This window comes from Juglans microcarpa x Juglans regia, chromosome 8S (genome assembly GCF_004785595.1).
Source record: "Juglans microcarpa x Juglans regia isolate MS1-56 chromosome 8S, Jm3101_v1.0, whole genome shotgun sequence".
NCBI lineage: Eukaryota > Viridiplantae > Streptophyta > Magnoliopsida > Fagales > Juglandaceae > Juglans > Juglans microcarpa x Juglans regia.
Genome location: NC_054609.1, coordinates 9930135 through 9948883, shown reverse-complemented (window position 1 = coordinate 9948883; position 18749 = coordinate 9930135). Strand labels below are relative to the sequence as shown.

The window sequence follows — 18749 nt, the reverse complement described above, 5'->3', positions numbered from 1 at the left end:
ATACACAAACAGTTGACAAGAAAGTGGACATCAAACAAAACCTATATACATAAACTAGTTATTTTTACCCTTAAATACAAAAATTATAATGGACATCTAACCAAGAAAAATCCAGATCAATGAGTTGACCAAAATTGTGAAGCTTTACCATCTCTATGTATTCTGTTTGATAGCAAAGAAAAGAAAATAAAATTATTACTAAGATTCGTGTGTTCTATTATAAGCTCTTTTCTAAATTCATAGCTATCAATTTAACCCAAATAACTTAATTTTCTCTGCATAACTCTTCAACGAGATTATATATAGGGCCTTTTTTGTGAAGTAACTAAGCAACTGATGATCAGATGGTAGTGCGTGTTTGTATTCAATACAGAATTTAGGAGAACTAACATCTCTGTTTTTCTGTCCATTTCCCACACTCTCCACAAACACTTTCCAAAAAATAATTCCCCTTCTCTACCTAAACTTTTATGTAAATAGAAGAAGAATAAACCATTTTTCCAGTTACCAAAATCAATTTCATATCATCCAATTGAATGGAAAGGAATTGAACTATCAAGCAGGCAAGTAAAAAAATGAAAAATAATAAAATGAATTTACTTGAAGCACAGAGAAAGACGAAAAGTGATTTCAATCTGTACAAGATAGAGAGAGAGGACTTGAAAAAGTTGGAAATAGCAGAAGTCTCTTTTTTAGTGTGAAAATAGCACTTTGAACAGACTATAAAGATGAGAGAATGAGAAGTGCAAGAGAGCGTGACGGAAGAAAACATTTGCCAAACTTCAGCCATAATTTAACTTGAACAATTATACTCATCATCCTCACACCACACACTACATAATTTTTTAAATTTGTTATTTTGAGAACTGCTACAGACACAAAGAGATTACACAAAGTAAACTCATAAACTAATGTGACTTCATGAAATCCGTTAGATCTACTTTATAATAAAAGTAACTTTACAATATGACGTATCGCATCAAATCACACCGTTTGTAGGTTTACTTGTATATAATCACTTCGTGACTAAAATATTTTCCTTTAACGTTAGCAGGTTCGGTACTGATGCTCCAAGGCTTAAAATAATAACGTATAATAACGTAATACAGTCTCTATTCACGTCTAAGAGCAATTATTATTCAGATGCCTCCAAGTACGCTTTGCTTTCTGTAGTTCCACTTATTATTCCACACAAAGATGGTTTATATATAAACCAAACTAGAGATTCATAGAGCAGAATAATGATTGCTCTTTCTAATAAAGAAAAGACATGTAAAAAGGAACGGAAATTTCAAAACGATTAATCGTGCTCATCGTAATCTGACCGCCGACGGTAACTGACGACTCTCGGACAATCCCTTCATCTGTTGCAAAACCCCAAAAGCTTGTTTGAACATTATTAGAGTACTTGACGCAAAACACCATCAATTTTCAAGGTGATGCCGCTTTCTTGCAATAATTTTCAAGCCAGTCCATTGTAACACTTTTTGGCCTCTCAAGCGGCAATCCAAGAGCTCGGTCCCATATCAGCTGAACAAAATTAAGATACAATTCAAATGATATCCAAAGGACATAAGTTTATTAAAGAGCAAAAGGACAACCAAGGACATAGAGAGTATACAAAAGGAAACACCAAACTAGCAAGACGAGAGAGAACAAAAATCTTTAAAAGTCTATAAAACAAGAGAATTGAAAGCCACGGGGAGCACAGACAATGCCGACGATGAATCCGGCTGTGTTATGGAAGAGTCCTGTAACATCTAGACCCTCACATCTCCCTCCCCCAAAATACTTGGAATGGATTGTACAGAAGGTGAAAGGTTGTCTATATTCACATGGGTCAGCCTTGTGAAGGTTTTGAAGCTGAATAAATGGTGTTGTTTACTGCCATTGAGGCATTCCAGCATCAACAAACTTTGGTTCGAACACGGTTAGAGAGAATTGAAATCTAAAAAGGTTGACGTGTTCAATTAATTACGAGCACAAGAGAGGTAGCTCTAGTCAAAGAGGTGGAGGGACTGACGGAGGGGGACACCCTATCGTGCCATTTGGTTGCAAATGGGGGGCTTCCGGTGGGATTTTGTTGATCTGTGATAGAAGGATGGTAGAAAAAGTAGAACAATAAGTTGGAAAATTCACTATTGCTTACGCATTTAAGAATGTAGATGATAAATTTGAGCCTTCACGGGAATTTACAGCACTAAGGGACATAAGTGAATAACTGAAAACACAAGTAGGGGCAAATCAAACCTGAGAGCAAATCCCAATGCTTCTTGATACACCAAAAAGGACAGTATAATATCTGTCAATGTTGAAAAACATTATCATCTCTCTCAAAAGAGTATTTATAGCTAAATAAAAAATCACGTCAAAATATTTCGGAGAGAAACAGAATGTCATACCTTGCTTCAGATAAACCAAAATAATTCAGCAGCACCCACTATGAGCATCAACATTGGGCCATGGGTTTTTAACCTACAATAATTGCAAAGACGAAATACAATCAGCATTTTTTATCCTCGTGTGGCTTGATTAGAAGAAACCACAGTATAATGATGATCTTGAAGAAAGAAATTCTGATTCAGCATGCAGTGTAAAGGTCCACAAATGGGGAGGGGTAAACAGGAAGATACGATAGGAAAGAGCCAGCTCCAATGAAAAATGTAGAAAAATAATGGGCACGCAGGGGGGCCTCCCCTAAGTAGACCATGTCATTTGGAAAGGGTAGCAACCCCTTATAGAATATTTACACACACAAACATATATAGCCTTGTATGTGTACTTTCACAACCAAACTGCTAATCCTGATTTTATTAGTTGATGTTGAAATTCATCCACGTTATAGAAATAACAGACAATGCTGAACAATTCTCTAACATGTCTACAGACTTGCCCACGACTCTCCGACTCTCGAGATTTTTTCTACTTCAGTATGGTGAACGACAAATAATAATGTGCATTCAGCATAAGAACCAATCAATTATGTATTTTGTCAGCAAATTACCTTGCCAAGCTCGGTAAGAATAGGAGGCACAACTTCATAAAGCTTGGAAACCTGTGATAGTCAATACTAGATTAGTGCACAAAGAAATCATGTACCAAATAAAACTGTTAAGGTTCCTGTATCAAGGCTTGAGGGCTAACCAGCTGAAACAGCGGATCATTGGGTAAGTGCTTCAATGCAAACTCTCTCTGGCATGTGTATCTTGGATCAGTTTTACGCAAAACTCCATGGCCAAATCCAGGAACAACCTGTAAATCCAAACAAGAACTAACATGAATTCAAGACACAAAATCAACAGCTCTCCAGACCAAGACTTCCAAAAATGATGAATTTAACTGGACTTGGTCAGAAGAAGAAAACCAAGCAAAATAAAAAGATCACAAGTGGCAAGTAAATATCAGTACTGCAACTTCCTGAGGTTGCCATAGAAAAGCAGAGAACCAAAAAAGTTATTCATAGAGGCAAATCACCAAAATAAAATAATATCCCAACCATGGAGAGCTCCATTTTTCTTTTTCTTTTTCCTTTTTGTTTCTTTTGTTCCCCCTTTTATTAATAGCTATACTCTTCTTCATTTACAAGTTCGTAAATAAAAGGATTTTGGCAAATCTTACATAATCTCCAGCTTAAGCACTAAATTTGAATAAGCAAGTTGCAAATTCAGTTTCATTAGGCATCTCATTTTCCTTGCTATATTTTTTTAGATGTATTTTATTCACTAGAAAATTGACAGTTGGCAGATATCAAAACTGCGAAGCACATATAGAGAAAGATGAATAGATCAAATCTCAAAAAAGACTAATCCAAACCAGGAAATAATTTGTTGAAGAAAAAGCAAAAAATTCAAAGCAGAGATTATATTGATAACAATGAAAGACATCATTGATACAATGTGTATACAAGAGATTCCCTAAAAATTACAATGCAGATTCAAAACATTCACTAAATTTAAATAAGTATGAATGCTGCTTTTAAAAAAGAAAAAGAAATATCAATACTAACAAAAGTAGCCATCAGTCACAATTGAAGATGGCAGTATACAAAAAAGAAACTGATATGTCATCAATAGGAAGATTGGAAATTAAAAAAAAAAAATGTTTAAGAAGCTGAATGAAGGGCTATATCTGGCTTCTGTGCAGTCATTTCGATTTTTTACATAGACATTCGACGTTGGCAGAGGTTCACATCAAAACTACAAGTAGTTGAAACAACTACCAGCAAGAAAAGTAACAATGGCTCAGATTTAAGTGAGAGGGAGCCAGAGACTGACTTTTCCATTCAACATAAGAATTCTAAACTAGAATTACAATGTAAAAGTAACCAGAACCATCTAAAGGCTGCCCAGTGGTTAATCTCAAACCACATATCATATGCTCTTATGGTCACCCACTTGGATACAGTTCAAATTGCCCTGTTAAATTAAACCTCAACACTAGGGTGTGATGACTTTAAGATATTATTTACCTTTCCACCTTTTAAAGTTTTCCAGACGTACTCTTTCAATTGCTCTGTCGTTATGTTCTCTCCACACTCATCTACTACAGATTTGATCCAAAGCAGAACTTCCTGCAATCACGATATCATGGAAATCAGAGAAGGGAGAGAGAAAAAGGGAGGAGCAACAAATATCATCTGCAATCAGAAAGAAGATGTATCCCATGATTAGAAATTTAGGAAGTGTTGCTCGGATGACCATTCTAGACATGCAAAGCCAAAATACTGAAGCAATTATGATAACTGCTTGTCTTTCAAAAAATACAACAGAAAAAAGAGAATGCCCTAGAATATGGAGGAGCAAAGTTATGCACAAGGCAGTGCTGATTATGATTACAGCAAAAGTTAAATGAAGCAGCTGGTCAGCTACGGACATCCATAAACAGCATACAGCCTCATTTACAAAACTAGCATGGATATGTATTGTTGGTTCTTCAATTCACATATTTTTTTTATGAGTGCATATAAATTTTTTACAGAGAGAGAGGGGGGAGAGGAGGCCTCAAAGATCTTATTTTTAAATTCACATAATTAAATAGGTATCCAGCTACCAGCTAAAGTTAATATTGATATATAAATGTTGTGGTGCTGACTCTTATGGATTGATATATAAATGTTGTGGTGCTGACTCTTATTCCATATAAGTACATACAATGCAATTATGACAACAACATATACATTGAAGTATTGCATAAACAAATTCACCAAATCCACAATTCACGTCTTTTGAGGTCTGAAAGCTGATTAAGTTTTTTTTCAATAAGTAAGAAGGTATTTTATTAATATTGAGCCCAAGTACACAGGCAGCATTCAAGAGAAACTTCTGAAAACCAATTAAGTTATTAACCACAGCACATAAAAGTAATGTAAAAACTTCTGTATCAACCTTTATAATACAAGCATGCATTTCCAACACCAATATTAGTTACTAAAAGAAAAGAAAGAAAAAAAGGAATATGTGGTGATTTCTTCTATAAAACAGATCATCTATCCTGTCACAACAGAAGATTAGCGTACCTGATTAGCCAAACCATGGAGTGGTCCGGCCAAACCATTCAATGCAGCTGCAAATGAAAGATAAGGATCTGAAAGTGCACTAGCAACCTGATTTCAGTATAACACATCAATTGAACATCAGCAGAATGAACTGTTATATTGAAATGTCATAACAGTAATAAAACCACCATCAAAAAATGACATAAGTTAATAAATGATCACAAGTTTTAGGACTGATTATTCAAATTTTGATTTTACTGCTTTCTCTCTCGCCCTCACTCCAATGGATAGTAACGGTGATCCTTGTAAGGAATAGTTTCCTCGTCTATATGCTTTCTTTCTCCTTCATTGTTATGGGATAACTCCAACATCTTTTTAAATCTTGTCTTCAAAGACAAAAAAAAATGGGTATACTGAGCTGCTTTTGGGTGAAGCCAAGGTTTTTGAGGTAAAAATGGAAACGGGAGCTACAATAATGAGCATAATAGAGAAGAGTAGAGGGGCAACGATATCTCTTCAAGTTGTACTATTGTTGGGTAGGTGGAGGACACAATTGTGTCGACGATTTAGGCAGAGTCAGCCAAAGTTCATCAGACACACTCGGGGAGGAAACACAACATATTTCGCCCAACAATCTTCCAATGCACACGGGAGATATTTAGTCATTGCAGAGTATGGATGTGAGGACCGCGCTGAACCAAGGAAGAGATCCCCTTCCAAGGACGAAAGATGGGCGAAGAGGAGATAGTCAGGCGAGCAAAGTGCAACTAGTCCAGGAGAAGGGCGAGCGGCACGATGTAGAAAGTCTGGCTAACATGGTCCAACATCGGGTAATAAAGGAATTTTCAACCTGTGCCAGGCGGGCAAATATTGTGCTAATCATACCAAGGCGAGCAACGGGCAAGGACAAGCACAATGCAGATGTGGGAGCTTGCCGATATAACCTAGAGGTGCTCAAAAGGCAACGGTGTCATACACAAAGGTGCATACTCCATAAGAGATGTCACATCTGGCTTATGGAGTGAGCTCATGTAAAAAAGATTACGGACCAGCAAGCCATCTGAACTCAAAGATATGGTCCAGCGCCACATGGGAGATCCTTATTAGGGGAAGGACTGTGGGATTTGACACAAGGCAAACTATAGAGGACGTGCACGCCTTGTTCCCATCAGTCTCTACCACCCTGCAAGGCCAAAAAAAAATAGATGGCCGAGATCAAAGGTGTCTCATTCAATAATATCTGGAGTCAAACATACGTCAGATATAAGGTTAACAGTCCCACAGTATAAAAGGCATCGGACAAAAGCCAAAAACTCACTTTTGTTTGAGATCGTTAAGCGTTTACCCTTTCATCCAGTCAATGTCTTCAAGAAAACAGGTGACTTCAAAGCGTGGGATGGATGGATCAACACCAGCGCTACTGTAAATCTAGTCCTGTTCAGGTAGGTTAGCTCCTACGACCATACTAAGAATGTATGGTAAATGTTTGAGTATGTTGTAAGTTTAGGGCTTTGCATAATTTGTAACTCACCTCCTTACATGAAAGCATATTTTCTTCATCATGTTCATCAATTACCTTTACGCAGTGATTTTGAGCTGATGAGTTTGAATAATGTGAATTGATGATGATGTGATTTTTTGAGTATTAAGTCTTACCATGTGTCGATAATCAATATGGACGGGTTGAGGAGTCACCGCCCAATTCCTACAGCATGTTGCCAAGAGTTTCATACAGGTAGAGTGATTCCCCATGATGATCAAGGTGGAACATCTTCGGATTGGCCTCACTTGATAATATGGGTAGAGAGTCCCCAGGTTGATCATGCATAGTGTCCTTGTGTGTGTTGACCGGGTTGAGTGATTCCCCGAGTCAATTGGATTGGATTTGGCTTATGAGCTCACACGTTAGCTGGGTAGAGTGATTCCCTGTGTCGAGCGGGTGAAGCGATTTCCCGTCGGTACTTATATGATGAGATATTGTGGATTTCATGTGGTTTGAGCGTAATTCCTCACCTTAGTGATGACTATGCATATATGAGATGCTCAGATGGTGATTCCTCGCCATACTTATGTACTTGAGATTTGCTCTGAAGGTGATTCCTTGCCATGACTATGAGTACATGCGTTTCTGCTCGAAGGGTAATTCCTCGTCATGCATATATATATGTGTTCATAGATTTATTTACATGAAACAGTGCATACATATTCATTTCCATTGCCTCTTATTAATAGTAATGTCATAGGTGTTTAACCTACTGGAATTTCTTAGACTCACTGTGGTGATCCCACCTATGGTTTCGTTCACCAGAGCCATAGATTTTGATGCAAATTTAGCCCAGGAAGAATTTCCTGTGGAAGGACCAGCTCCGCCCAAGGTGTAGACACGGAGGCCTGTCTCCGACTAGTAGCTATTTGTATTTGTTAAAATGTTAATTTTAGTTAGGCGGCAAATCATGTACGGTTCATTGTATTTTGATGTAAATGAGGAACTGATGACAGTGTATAATAATATTTGGGAAGAAACAATGACAACTTATGGATATTGTTAATGAAGGTTAAATTTTCTTACTAGTATAAATCTCTGGTACAATTAGTATTAGTCTCCAACTAATCCCTTTACTTATTCCATTGCAATACCTTTCAACTGGCGTGTGTTCGTCTCGAGAATACGCGCTTAGTCTCAAGTAATATCTTGGGTGTTGCGACCAATAGACACCCCTGGTACTTTGGATCCTCCCAAACATTTTACCAAGGAACGAGGGTGCCACAATGGAGGAGGAGGTCAACAAGGCTTTGTAGTTATACCAGAAGGCCTTAAAGGAATGGAATGGGAGAGATTTGTGGGTGAGCTACGCAAAGCTAGTGCTTTAGTTTTTCCATTATTGAGATTCTAATGGTTGATGGCTCAACATGTATGGATCAAAATGAGATAAGAAGCCATATTGCACAACTTTATGAAAGATTGTTTTTTGAGCATGCTGACCAGGGGCCTAAGCTAAATGGCTTATATTTTGGTTTCATTGGGGAGGAATCGTCCATCTATCAAACTAGAAAGGCCATTTGAGGAGACAGGTTCTTGAAGTGGTGAACGCTGTTAATAGTGACAGGGCACCGAGTTTGGATGGTTTTTCTACGGCTTCATCTGAGTATGTCGAGAGATGATCAAGGAGGATAAGGATACAATGCACGTATTTCATGAATTCCATGCCCATGGAATGTTCGAAAAAGTCTCAATGCCACAATCATCACTTATAAAAAAACGTACCGGTGCTTGTGATGTCAAAGATTATAGACCTATTAACTTGGTGAGGGACCGATCAAAAAAAAAAACATTGGTGAGTGAGGTAGTGAGAAATACGAGATTATTTCCCCAGTACTTGCAAATAGGGTACAAACAATGATAGAAAATATGATTTCGAAGCCTCAAAATACTTTTGTTAGAGGAAGACAAATCATAGACTCCATTTTTATAGCCAATGAAAATATATATAATATACTCACATCTAGAGAGCTAAGAGCATTGTATAAGGTAGAAATCATAAAGGCTTATGATCATATCAATTGGGAGTACCTTCTATAAGTCGAAGAGATGTGGTTTCGAGGGAAAATGGTGTTCATGGGTCGAGCAATGTATGTGCACTTTTTTATCTTGATGAATGGATTCCTTCCAGGTTCTTTAGTTGCTCACAGTTTGTGCCGAGGAAAGCCACTGTCACCATTGCTTTATGTCATAGTTATGAAAGTGTTCGGTAGAATGCTAGGAGCATTGATGGATGGTTCCTGTCATGTTTTTTTGCGTGTGGCAAAATAATGGTAACAGTAACGTATCACACTAATTGTATGTTGGTGATACCCTATTGTTTTGTGGGTAAACCCAAATCACCTTCATTGTGTTCATGCCTTATGCCAATGCTTTGAAGGAGTCTCAAAGCTAAAAGTTTGGATAAATTTTAGCTGGTTGCAGTGGGTAATGATGCCCCTAATCTGGAAGCTTTAGCAGACAATTTAGGGATTAAGGAATCAACTTCACCGATGAAATACTTGGGTCTTCCTTTTGGGGCTTCCAGGGTAAGGCAATTTTGAGAAGATAGAACGAAGGTTGGCAAGCTGGAAAGGATATATCAATCCAATTGTGGAAGCATCACCTTGATCAAGAGTATTATCTCCAACTCACCAACATACTTCATGTCTTTATTTCCACTGCAAACCAATGTGGTTAGCCGTATAGAAAAGATATAGAGGGACATTCTTTGGGTTGGGATATGAGAAGAATATAAGTTCCACCTGGTAAGATGGTGGTCAAAGTATGCTCCTCAAGTCCCCAAATGTGGGCTAACAATTTGGAACTTGATCTTCTTTAATTGTACACTATTGCGGAAGTGGCTTTGGTTATATTTGAACAAGAGAAACGCCTTGCGGAGAGTAATGATAGATTCGTAGGAGGGTGAAGTTCCCATGAGGTCCAAGGCTCTTATGGGGTGGGATTACGTAAGCATATAAGAAAAGAGTGGGGAAAGTTTACTAGGCACACTAGATTTGAAGTGAAATATGATACTAGGATTAGATTCTGGCATGATAATTGTTGTGGTAACAAAGCTCTCAATGAAGCTTGCCCAATGGTGTATAATGTGGCTCATGATAATAATGCCTTGGGTGGATCTTAAGGAATCAACCAATGGACTCCATCGACCCCCAAAGAAATGTTAACTTTTTTCAAGGCGCCTCATGATTTAGAGATTGAGGCATCTATGAAAATCTTTAATTTGATGTATTCCACTGGTTTCAAAATGAAGACAAGCTACTTTGGGCCCCATCCAAGAAAGAGATGTTCAACACTTCGTCCTTTTACAATGTCTTTATTCCTCATGATAAAGATAAAAGTACCTACTAGAGCTGTATTTTGTACATGGACAGCGTCTCTCAGGAAGATTCTTAACATGGAAAATAGGAGAAAAAGATATATCAGGCTAAGGAGTAGTGTCATATATGCACGAGAAGCAGTGAGTCCGCATATTATCTTTTAGTACATTTCCAGGAAGCTAGTATTCCAGAAGGTTTATGCCTAGATGTACAGTGGATCTTTTTAACTTATGGGGAGGATTAGGTGGAAGTCAAAAAATCTCAGTGATGTGGAAGACGGCCCCCTACTGTCTCATATGGTGCATTTGGAGGGAAAGAAATGAGAAAATCTCGAGGATCGGGAAAGGACAATAGAGAAGATCAAGACCTTCAACACTCTCCACTAGACAGCAACCATAGATCTTAATGGACATACTCTTCATGAATATCTTGCATCTTTTTCAAATTATAGCTAGATAATTTTCCTGTACACATATCGTTGTAAGTGTAATATACCTTTTAGTGCTTCTTAGTGAAATGATTAGTACTTATAAAAAATCTGATTCTTATTTCATTAACTCCTGTACAAGTCGGAAAATTCTGCGCGTATTAAACGTTTAAGGGTAACTTACTAGGTGTCCAGTGTGAGCACTAACATTCCCACCTTCATGATCACTGCAAAAAACATATTGAATAACATGCTTAAATCTCATGAGTTTCCCTATCTACCAATATGTTTCGGTGAAGGTGAATAAAAATGAACCAATGTCATAATTTACATAATCTTTTAGAAGAAAACATTATAACAAACCTATGAATAGTGACATAAAGCCTCATAAGCTCTTGCATTGTAGGACTATCAAATCCCAACATGTGCGAGAAATTTCCACCATAATCCAGTGATTCATCCAGCGGTATGATTTTCCCATCTTTGTATATCCTTCACACACGTACAAAAGAAACAGATCCCAACATGATTTTAGACAATTCAAGAAAAAAAAGCACGTAAGAGTCAGAAATAATGTTTGACAAACAGACTAAGTTTGCTTTAATTGCAAAGAGACAAATATTTTTTGTAAGAAACAAGTACACCTATCCTTGCATTTAAGATTTAAAAAGGCTTCTATAACTCTGCTCAAGTTTACATCATTGCAGAACAACTCCAATGCAATATCAACACTAAATGATATCCACTGACCTGCGGTACACATAGGCAGCCACTATTGGCACTCGAGCAATCAAATTAAGAGAGTCTTCATATGTAGGCTCCCAGTACCTAAGAACAAAGTATATATACCCCAATGTAACTAAATAGTTCAAATTAGGGAAAACAAAATACATAGTCAAAAAAACCTTACTTTGATTTATGAATTCCCTTTTCATATGCCTTCTGGAATTCACTCTGAACCTGAAGAAAAAAAATCAGATCATTAAATAATTGAAAGTTTCTTACTAACTTTCAGAAAATCAACAAAACCAACCAAAGTTTTAGGAAGAACTCGGTCATTTTGTAGTTGAACTATTGAGTTTCTCATTGCTTCATATGAGCACAAAATTATTTTCATTAGCGATGAGGCCGTTATAAAAAGAAGAGGGATCCCAAGGAGAACAATATAACATATGATATCTCATATGATAAGAATAAGGGTAGGGGGTATATGGGATCCCACATTGCTTGGGAATGAGAAGCTCTTGCTCTTTATAAGATTCTAATGGGGCTCCAATTGTATTATTGACTAGTCCTTTTGGAGTATAGGTCATGTGGTTTGGGCCTTCCATTGGAGCGTTACAAATAATATCAGAGCCAAGTTCAACGAGAAATGTGGGACTTGAGCCATGTCACCTACAACTGGCAGGCCGGACGAGGACGTCGGGAATTTAAAGGGGGTAAATTGTGATATCCCATACGATAAGGATAAGGGTAGGTGGTGTATAGGATCCCACATTACTTGAGAATGAGAAGTTCTTACTCTTTATAAGATTCTAATGGGGCTCCAATTGTATCATTTATTAGTCTTTTTGGAGTATATGCCATGTGGTTTGGTTATTTCATTGGGGCGTTACATAACATCTACTCCCAAAGAAGCTATAGACGAATAAAAATATATGCATCTATTAATAAGAAGGCCAAATATGCAGAAAGATCAAGTAAAAGCTCTAACAAGAATTGTTGAGGTCAGAAAATTGGTCTCTGTATCATGCATCACTAAGATCAGGAAAACAAAAGCACATCAGAAGAAGCAGCAGGCAACAAAGACCTTTTCAAATAAATTTCAGTTGATAACCCCCAAACCCAAGAGTAATTATGGTCACTTATAAACCACTCTTTGACCGTGATCAGTAAAGAAGGGCATCCAAAATCAATATTGATGGAAATGATTTTAAAAAAGGAGCCCAAAGATTTTATTGTATGGAGCTCGGGCAAACTCAAGATGTTGCGACAACCAGCGAAATCAAATGGTTGACTATACTGATGCAAATTTAAATTGATGAAGAAGAGACTGACTTACAGAATAACCAAGAAAAGATCATTTAACAATAAATTATGTTTGGAAGTCCGTTAATCAACCTGGAGGGCCATAACACCCGTTGCAAACTGAGTCATTGGATGAGCTGTAATAGGTAGAGCATCAATGGCCTTGAATGCATAATCTGCAACCAGAGATAATGGACAGTGAATTTATTTGCAATGCACCTCATGACTCCAGGCAAAGGAGAAGGGGCGCTTTGGTATTTTGATGGTGATTATAAAGAATAATACAGACGAACTCAACTAAACAAAATCCTATCCCAACTGTTTGGGGTTGACCTTTTCAAAAAACTGAAATAAAGTATAAAATATAAGCCGGTATTCGGGTATGAGCATTTGCCCCATTCTACATGAATATAATTAATTTATAAGTAGTCTAATATAGAAAAATATGCAGCAGAACCTGGGATGCTTGCACGATTTTGCAATTCCTTGGATAAAGCATCTACTTGCTCTTTGCTTGGTACCTGAGATTTTTTTTAAAAAAAAAAAAAAAGAAAGATGATTTCAAATACACCAGAACCTTCAAAACTAAGGTTGTATTTGGATGAAGATTTAAAACAAAAAACAAAAAAAAAAAATACTAATTTTCAAGTGATGGAATTTCAATTCATGGAAATTGCACCTATAAAGAAAATCATGGAAATTTCAATTCCATCCATGTACATCTCTTTGTTTTTATGAGTCTTTTTATAAGCAGTATACTTAAACTTCAGAAATAGTGGTATGATAATTACAATGATAACAGTAGTGGTAGTAACTTGGAAATGGTTCTGGTATGGTGACCCGGTCATGATGATGGCAAGTGCTGGCAGTTGAGGGGGAGGTGGAGGGGAGGGTGATAAGAGCAGTGTGAAAGAGTAGTGATAGTAGTACGAGAATAGCAAAGTTGATAATATTTGTAGAACTCCTTTCCCCAAGGAATTGAACTTGGATACTTAAAAATCCCCAGATTCGAAATTCCACAGTTTTTTAAATGACTATCTCATTAATTGAAACAAAGAGGATCAACAGAAATAATTTCCAAATTAGGAGTTCATGATAATACCATTTCAAAATCACTCATCTAAACAAAAAATAAAAGCAAAAGATGGTGTTGAATAATAGGCAATTATCACTGCATCTAAACCTTTCTTATAAGTAGCACTGCATCTAAAACTGGAACTTATAAGTAAGAAGGCATTTAAGTTGAGATCACACATCTAAAAACAAAATCGAATACGGTTTCACATATCTTTAGTGACATTTCAAGTGATATGTAATTTCTTCTGCTTTCTTATTTGGAGTGAATTCTCAATATATCCTAAAACGGTGGGGTGTATTGTTTCACACACAAGGTACACACCTTCCCAGTCAAAAGAAGCCAGAGAAGACCCTCAGGCAAGGGTTCTCCTCCGGGCTTTGCAGCTGGTAATAACTTCTGACATTCTGGGATTGTTAGATTTCTAAAGCGAATTCCCTGCAAGATTACAAGCCACCTTCAGATCTATAAGCAATAGAATGTGAGTCATATCCTAAAATTAATCATTAACATGAAGCAAAAGAGAATCCCCACTCCATGAAATTCATCGTGCAAACGATCAAGAATAATTATTGAACATTATACCTCGTCTGGGTCAAGTAATGAGGTTTCCCACAGCAACCCTGTCATTCCTCTCATTCCACCAAGAACCTTGGGGATAGACATATAATTAAGTGAGAAGTTACAAAAAATGTTGTAGTTCACTCTTGCCATTGACATTATTAGATTGTAGCAATAGACTAAACACCAATGTTACAAAGCATATGTACCATATCAACAGTGATATTCCCAAGTTGAACCTTTCCATGTTCTGCCTTAAATTTCTTCAGGCGCTCCTGCAACCAGGATAAATTAAGAAAATGAGCATCTAATCAAGACTTCTTCTCACATACCTTGCTACCTATAATCAAGAGTCTAATCATTTGTAGCATATATAACTAGTTTTTTTTAAAAAAAAAAAAAAAGGTAGCTATACAACTAGTCTAGAAATGTAATGACAAAGCACTGATGCAGGTTGAACCCTTGGCTATGGAAAGGGTAAGGAGTCTTAACTAGCACTTCAATCCAATGCACATCCCATTTACAATGCAATGAAAAGAAATTCAAAACCAAGAACAATGATTCCGCAGTCAATACCATCGCCTTTGCCTCACTGCACATCCTAGATGATCCAAATGCATGATGACTCAAATTACAAGTTGAAATTTGGGAGTTGGTTGGTTTGAAACACAGCTGAAGAATCACAACAGCATGGTGGAAAGAAGAGCCAGTTATGATTCTTTTCCAATTCATTTGATGGCCAACAAGTGCCATAAGCCAATGCTTCTGCTAGAGTCACAAGCTGTTGTTCTATGTTTTCCACACCTATATGTAAACACCTCCTTCCCATACGAATTGTTATCTTACCAGCAACTCCTCTTCCCATACTAATTCCCAAGGTACACAAGTTCCATCACAACTGGATCGGTTAGACTGATTTATACTCAAGTAGAAAATGCAGAAGTATAAAATAAATAAATAACTCAGATGCTTATTGCACAAGAGGAGAGGCACTGGAACATGAGTTGTAATCAGAAGTCAAGAATGGTAACACAAACCTGTTGCTCAGGAATCAACTCCTTTAACTGAGAATGAAGGTCCTGTGAGGTAAAAATGATTAGTATGAGCAAGCTTATGGAAGACAAAGGTTCAGAATAAGCTATTGCTTCAAAGTACCAGCAACTTTCAATCAATAATAACGCACAAGACATACTCCAAAAACTTCACCACATTCATACCTTGGGATGTAAATAACATGTATAGTTAGAGCAGCTTTGGTGAAGCAGCAGAAAAACAAATAAAATAAACGATGATAAAAGGACAACAAAAATAAGCAGAATCCTATCAAAATGAGCTCGGCAGTGACGCCAGATTAGAAATCAATTGCTGTACTACTGTATGCAAACGTTGACAAGACAGCCAAATGAATATACCCACCAGGTTGCCAAATACATCAACTAAAGGCACCAACACTTGATTTAGCATTAATCTATATAGTGCGAAATACCAAGAAATAGCACCAAGGACTCAAAATACGAGCTGCAATCCTTCTTAGCAGGAAAACTTAAGAGAGATGGAGAGATTACAAGATCAGAGGAGCTCTGTATCTGAAGCCATCTAACGGAATTCTTGAGACTAGGCTGCTCGCCCTGCATGGTTTAAGTCATTTTTAACTTCCATTCCAATCAAATTCAAATAAGTGTCTTCACTATCCAAGAAACTCGATCCCATATCTCCATCTCTCGTCACGGCAAAGAAAAAAAATAAAGAACTTACAATTCGAGAGCGCAGCTTAGAGAGTAAATTCACGCTTCTGAACATTGCTCTCTACCCTAATCTGCACCCAAAAAGATTCAGAATATTCGCATGATAAATCATTAAAAATACTATCGCCGAAAAAATGAAAAATAAAAAATAAAAAAGATACAATTAATGGCGGTGGTGAGATATCAGAGACAGATGATATGCCAAGAGAGAGAGAACCCATAAAGAAAAATGGTTGAATAATTGAGAAGAACAACAAATTGGGGAGTTGGTGAAAGGGAGAAAGGGAGCGTACTCCCACCGCTAACAGATTTAGACAGAAAGAGCCACCGACGAGTAATAATTGGAGAATAAGTACTTTTTTTTTTTTTTTCCTCGGGAGAATCACGTACTTGCGAAATGAATGAGTAATCAATCTAGTACCGGCCGCTGCTCGGGTTAGCAAATTAAAAATACGAACCAAAAATCGATTGTTTGGGTGTGAGTCGGTCTATATGTCTAATATCCACAATACTGAAATGTTGAATGTCAAATAGGGTTTTTTCCAGGAGATGAAACAGAACCGGGGGCTGCCGGCTCTGAGAAGTGTCAACCGTCAAGAATTGAATTGGAAAGAGAGAGAGAGAGAGCCGACAAAACAGACAGAAAAGAACAAATGAAATGGAGAAAGCTGTATGAATTGTCAAACTTTGAATTTGTACAAGTCTAACGGAGGAAAGTAAATACTTTTCCTTACCCTTCGTTGGCTCTGAGCTTCCGGGTCTCTGACTTTGAGGTGTTTGGATTTATCTGCTAATCGAGGATGCTGCTGTAGTCGGTGAATGACGGCTTGGAGCTTATTTGTTTTGTGTTTCGGTTCTTCTAGGTTCTTTCCCTACAATTTTACCTGAGAGTATCACATAACGGGTATACAAAAAAATAATTTTATAAATTAAAGTAATTTTATGTAATTTTTAGATTTTTTATAATAAAAATAATTTTATAATATGATAAATCACATCAAATCACATTAAATTATTTGATTATTTTTATATTATCATTTTTTAGTTAAAATATTTCTCAATTTTTTTTTCATTTTAAAATAGGAAGGAATATGAAAGAATCAATAACTATGGCTAGTTAAAAAATAATAATTTGTACAAATTTTAAGTAGATAATTTTTTTATAAAAAAAAAATAGACTAGATTATAAAAAAATTATTTGATCTACTTTTTTAATGAAGAATTTATACAAGATTTGTCTATTTAAAATTTATATTTAGCATTTATTCTTACGACCTGTATTTATGAAATTATCCGCCTGGCTTGTTTGGCAAGTGAGAATATTCCAAGTATTCTCATTATTATTTTTTACTTTATTATTACTTTTTATTTATTTTTTACTACTATTTAATATTTTATTATTACTTTTTCATTACTTTTTCACTACTATTCATAAAAATTTTCAACACTTCCCAAATATTTGCAAGTTCTTCACCTTTTGTGACTTGGTATGGGAGTGGCCGGAGATTATGCACCCCGGGCGCTAGCAACAAGAATTTTTCCTATGTTTAAATAGAAATATACATCCGTTGTACAATTACTTTTTAAATTAAGGCGTGGTTTGGATAAAAAGATGTTTCTATCTCATCTTATCTTACATTAATATCTAAATATCACAAAAATAAATATTTTTTAATTTTAAATCTTCAACTTTTCATATAATAATTATCTAATTATTATAATTTTTCCAAACGTCTAGAAAAAATATAAAAAATAATTCAATTTTTTTAAATTCGGAAATAAAATTTATATTAAAAATTTAAATTCTAACAATATTTTAATTTTATAATATTTTTATTCAATTTTTTTCATTCTTTTTCCAAAGCCTAATAAAATATTTTAACTCAAAAGATCTCATCTCATCTTAACTCAAATATATCATTATTATTCATAAATTATTTCATTTCAATTCACTATCCAAACTAAGACTTAATTGAATCTAATCAAATCATTATAAAAATAATATGAAGATTTAAGGCTACGTTTGGATAGTGAGAATACTTGAGAAGTGTTGAGAATATTTGTGAATAGTAGTGAAAAAATAGTGAAAAAGTAATAATAGAATAATGAATAGTAGGTAAAAAGTAATGAATAGTAAAAAAAGTAGGTAAAAAGTAATAATAAAATAAAGAATAGTAGTGAGAGTACTTGAGGTACTCTTAGTATCCAAACGTAGCATTAATTATTTACTAAATAATATAATATAAATATTTAGTCTACACATAAATCCTGCATAAAGAAATTTACACACTGATTTGATTTAATATGATTTATAAATTGTAAAATTTATTTATTAAAAATAAATATAACGTATTATACTAAGTTACGTTAGGATGTAAAACTTATTTGTATAAAATTTATGTACAGACCCAATAATTTTGGAGAGTGAAATGTTCGACATTTTAGAGATTGAAGGGATTATTCCCCTATGTATGGTGGTGGTGTTGTTAAGCGATCACAAAAGTCAAAAAACAAGTACTCCACCTTTTATGTGTAATGCGGTGTCTTTGACAATTACCG

General features: G+C 35.9%; 1 protein-coding gene across 1 annotated transcript; it reads right to left on the bottom strand.

Annotated features, from left to right (window-relative positions):
- Positions 1-1115: 1115 nt before the first annotated feature.
- On the bottom strand, positions 1116-16858 carry LOC121244061 (citrate synthase, mitochondrial-like). The gene is given in 21 exon segments (XM_041142103.1): positions 1116-1530; positions 2251-2302; positions 2403-2436; positions 2439-2475; positions 3005-3055; positions 3145-3252; positions 4469-4570; positions 5516-5602; positions 10966-11008; positions 11145-11273; positions 11532-11609; positions 11692-11741; positions 12903-12985; positions 13267-13330; positions 14209-14322; positions 14470-14535; positions 14655-14720; positions 15483-15524; positions 16011-16073; positions 16201-16261; positions 16484-16858. Coding segments are annotated over 20 exon segments (1413 nt in total). The 5' UTR covers positions 16246-16261; positions 16484-16858; the 3' UTR covers positions 1116-1431.
- Between the last annotated feature and the right edge of the window lie 1891 nt (positions 16859-18749).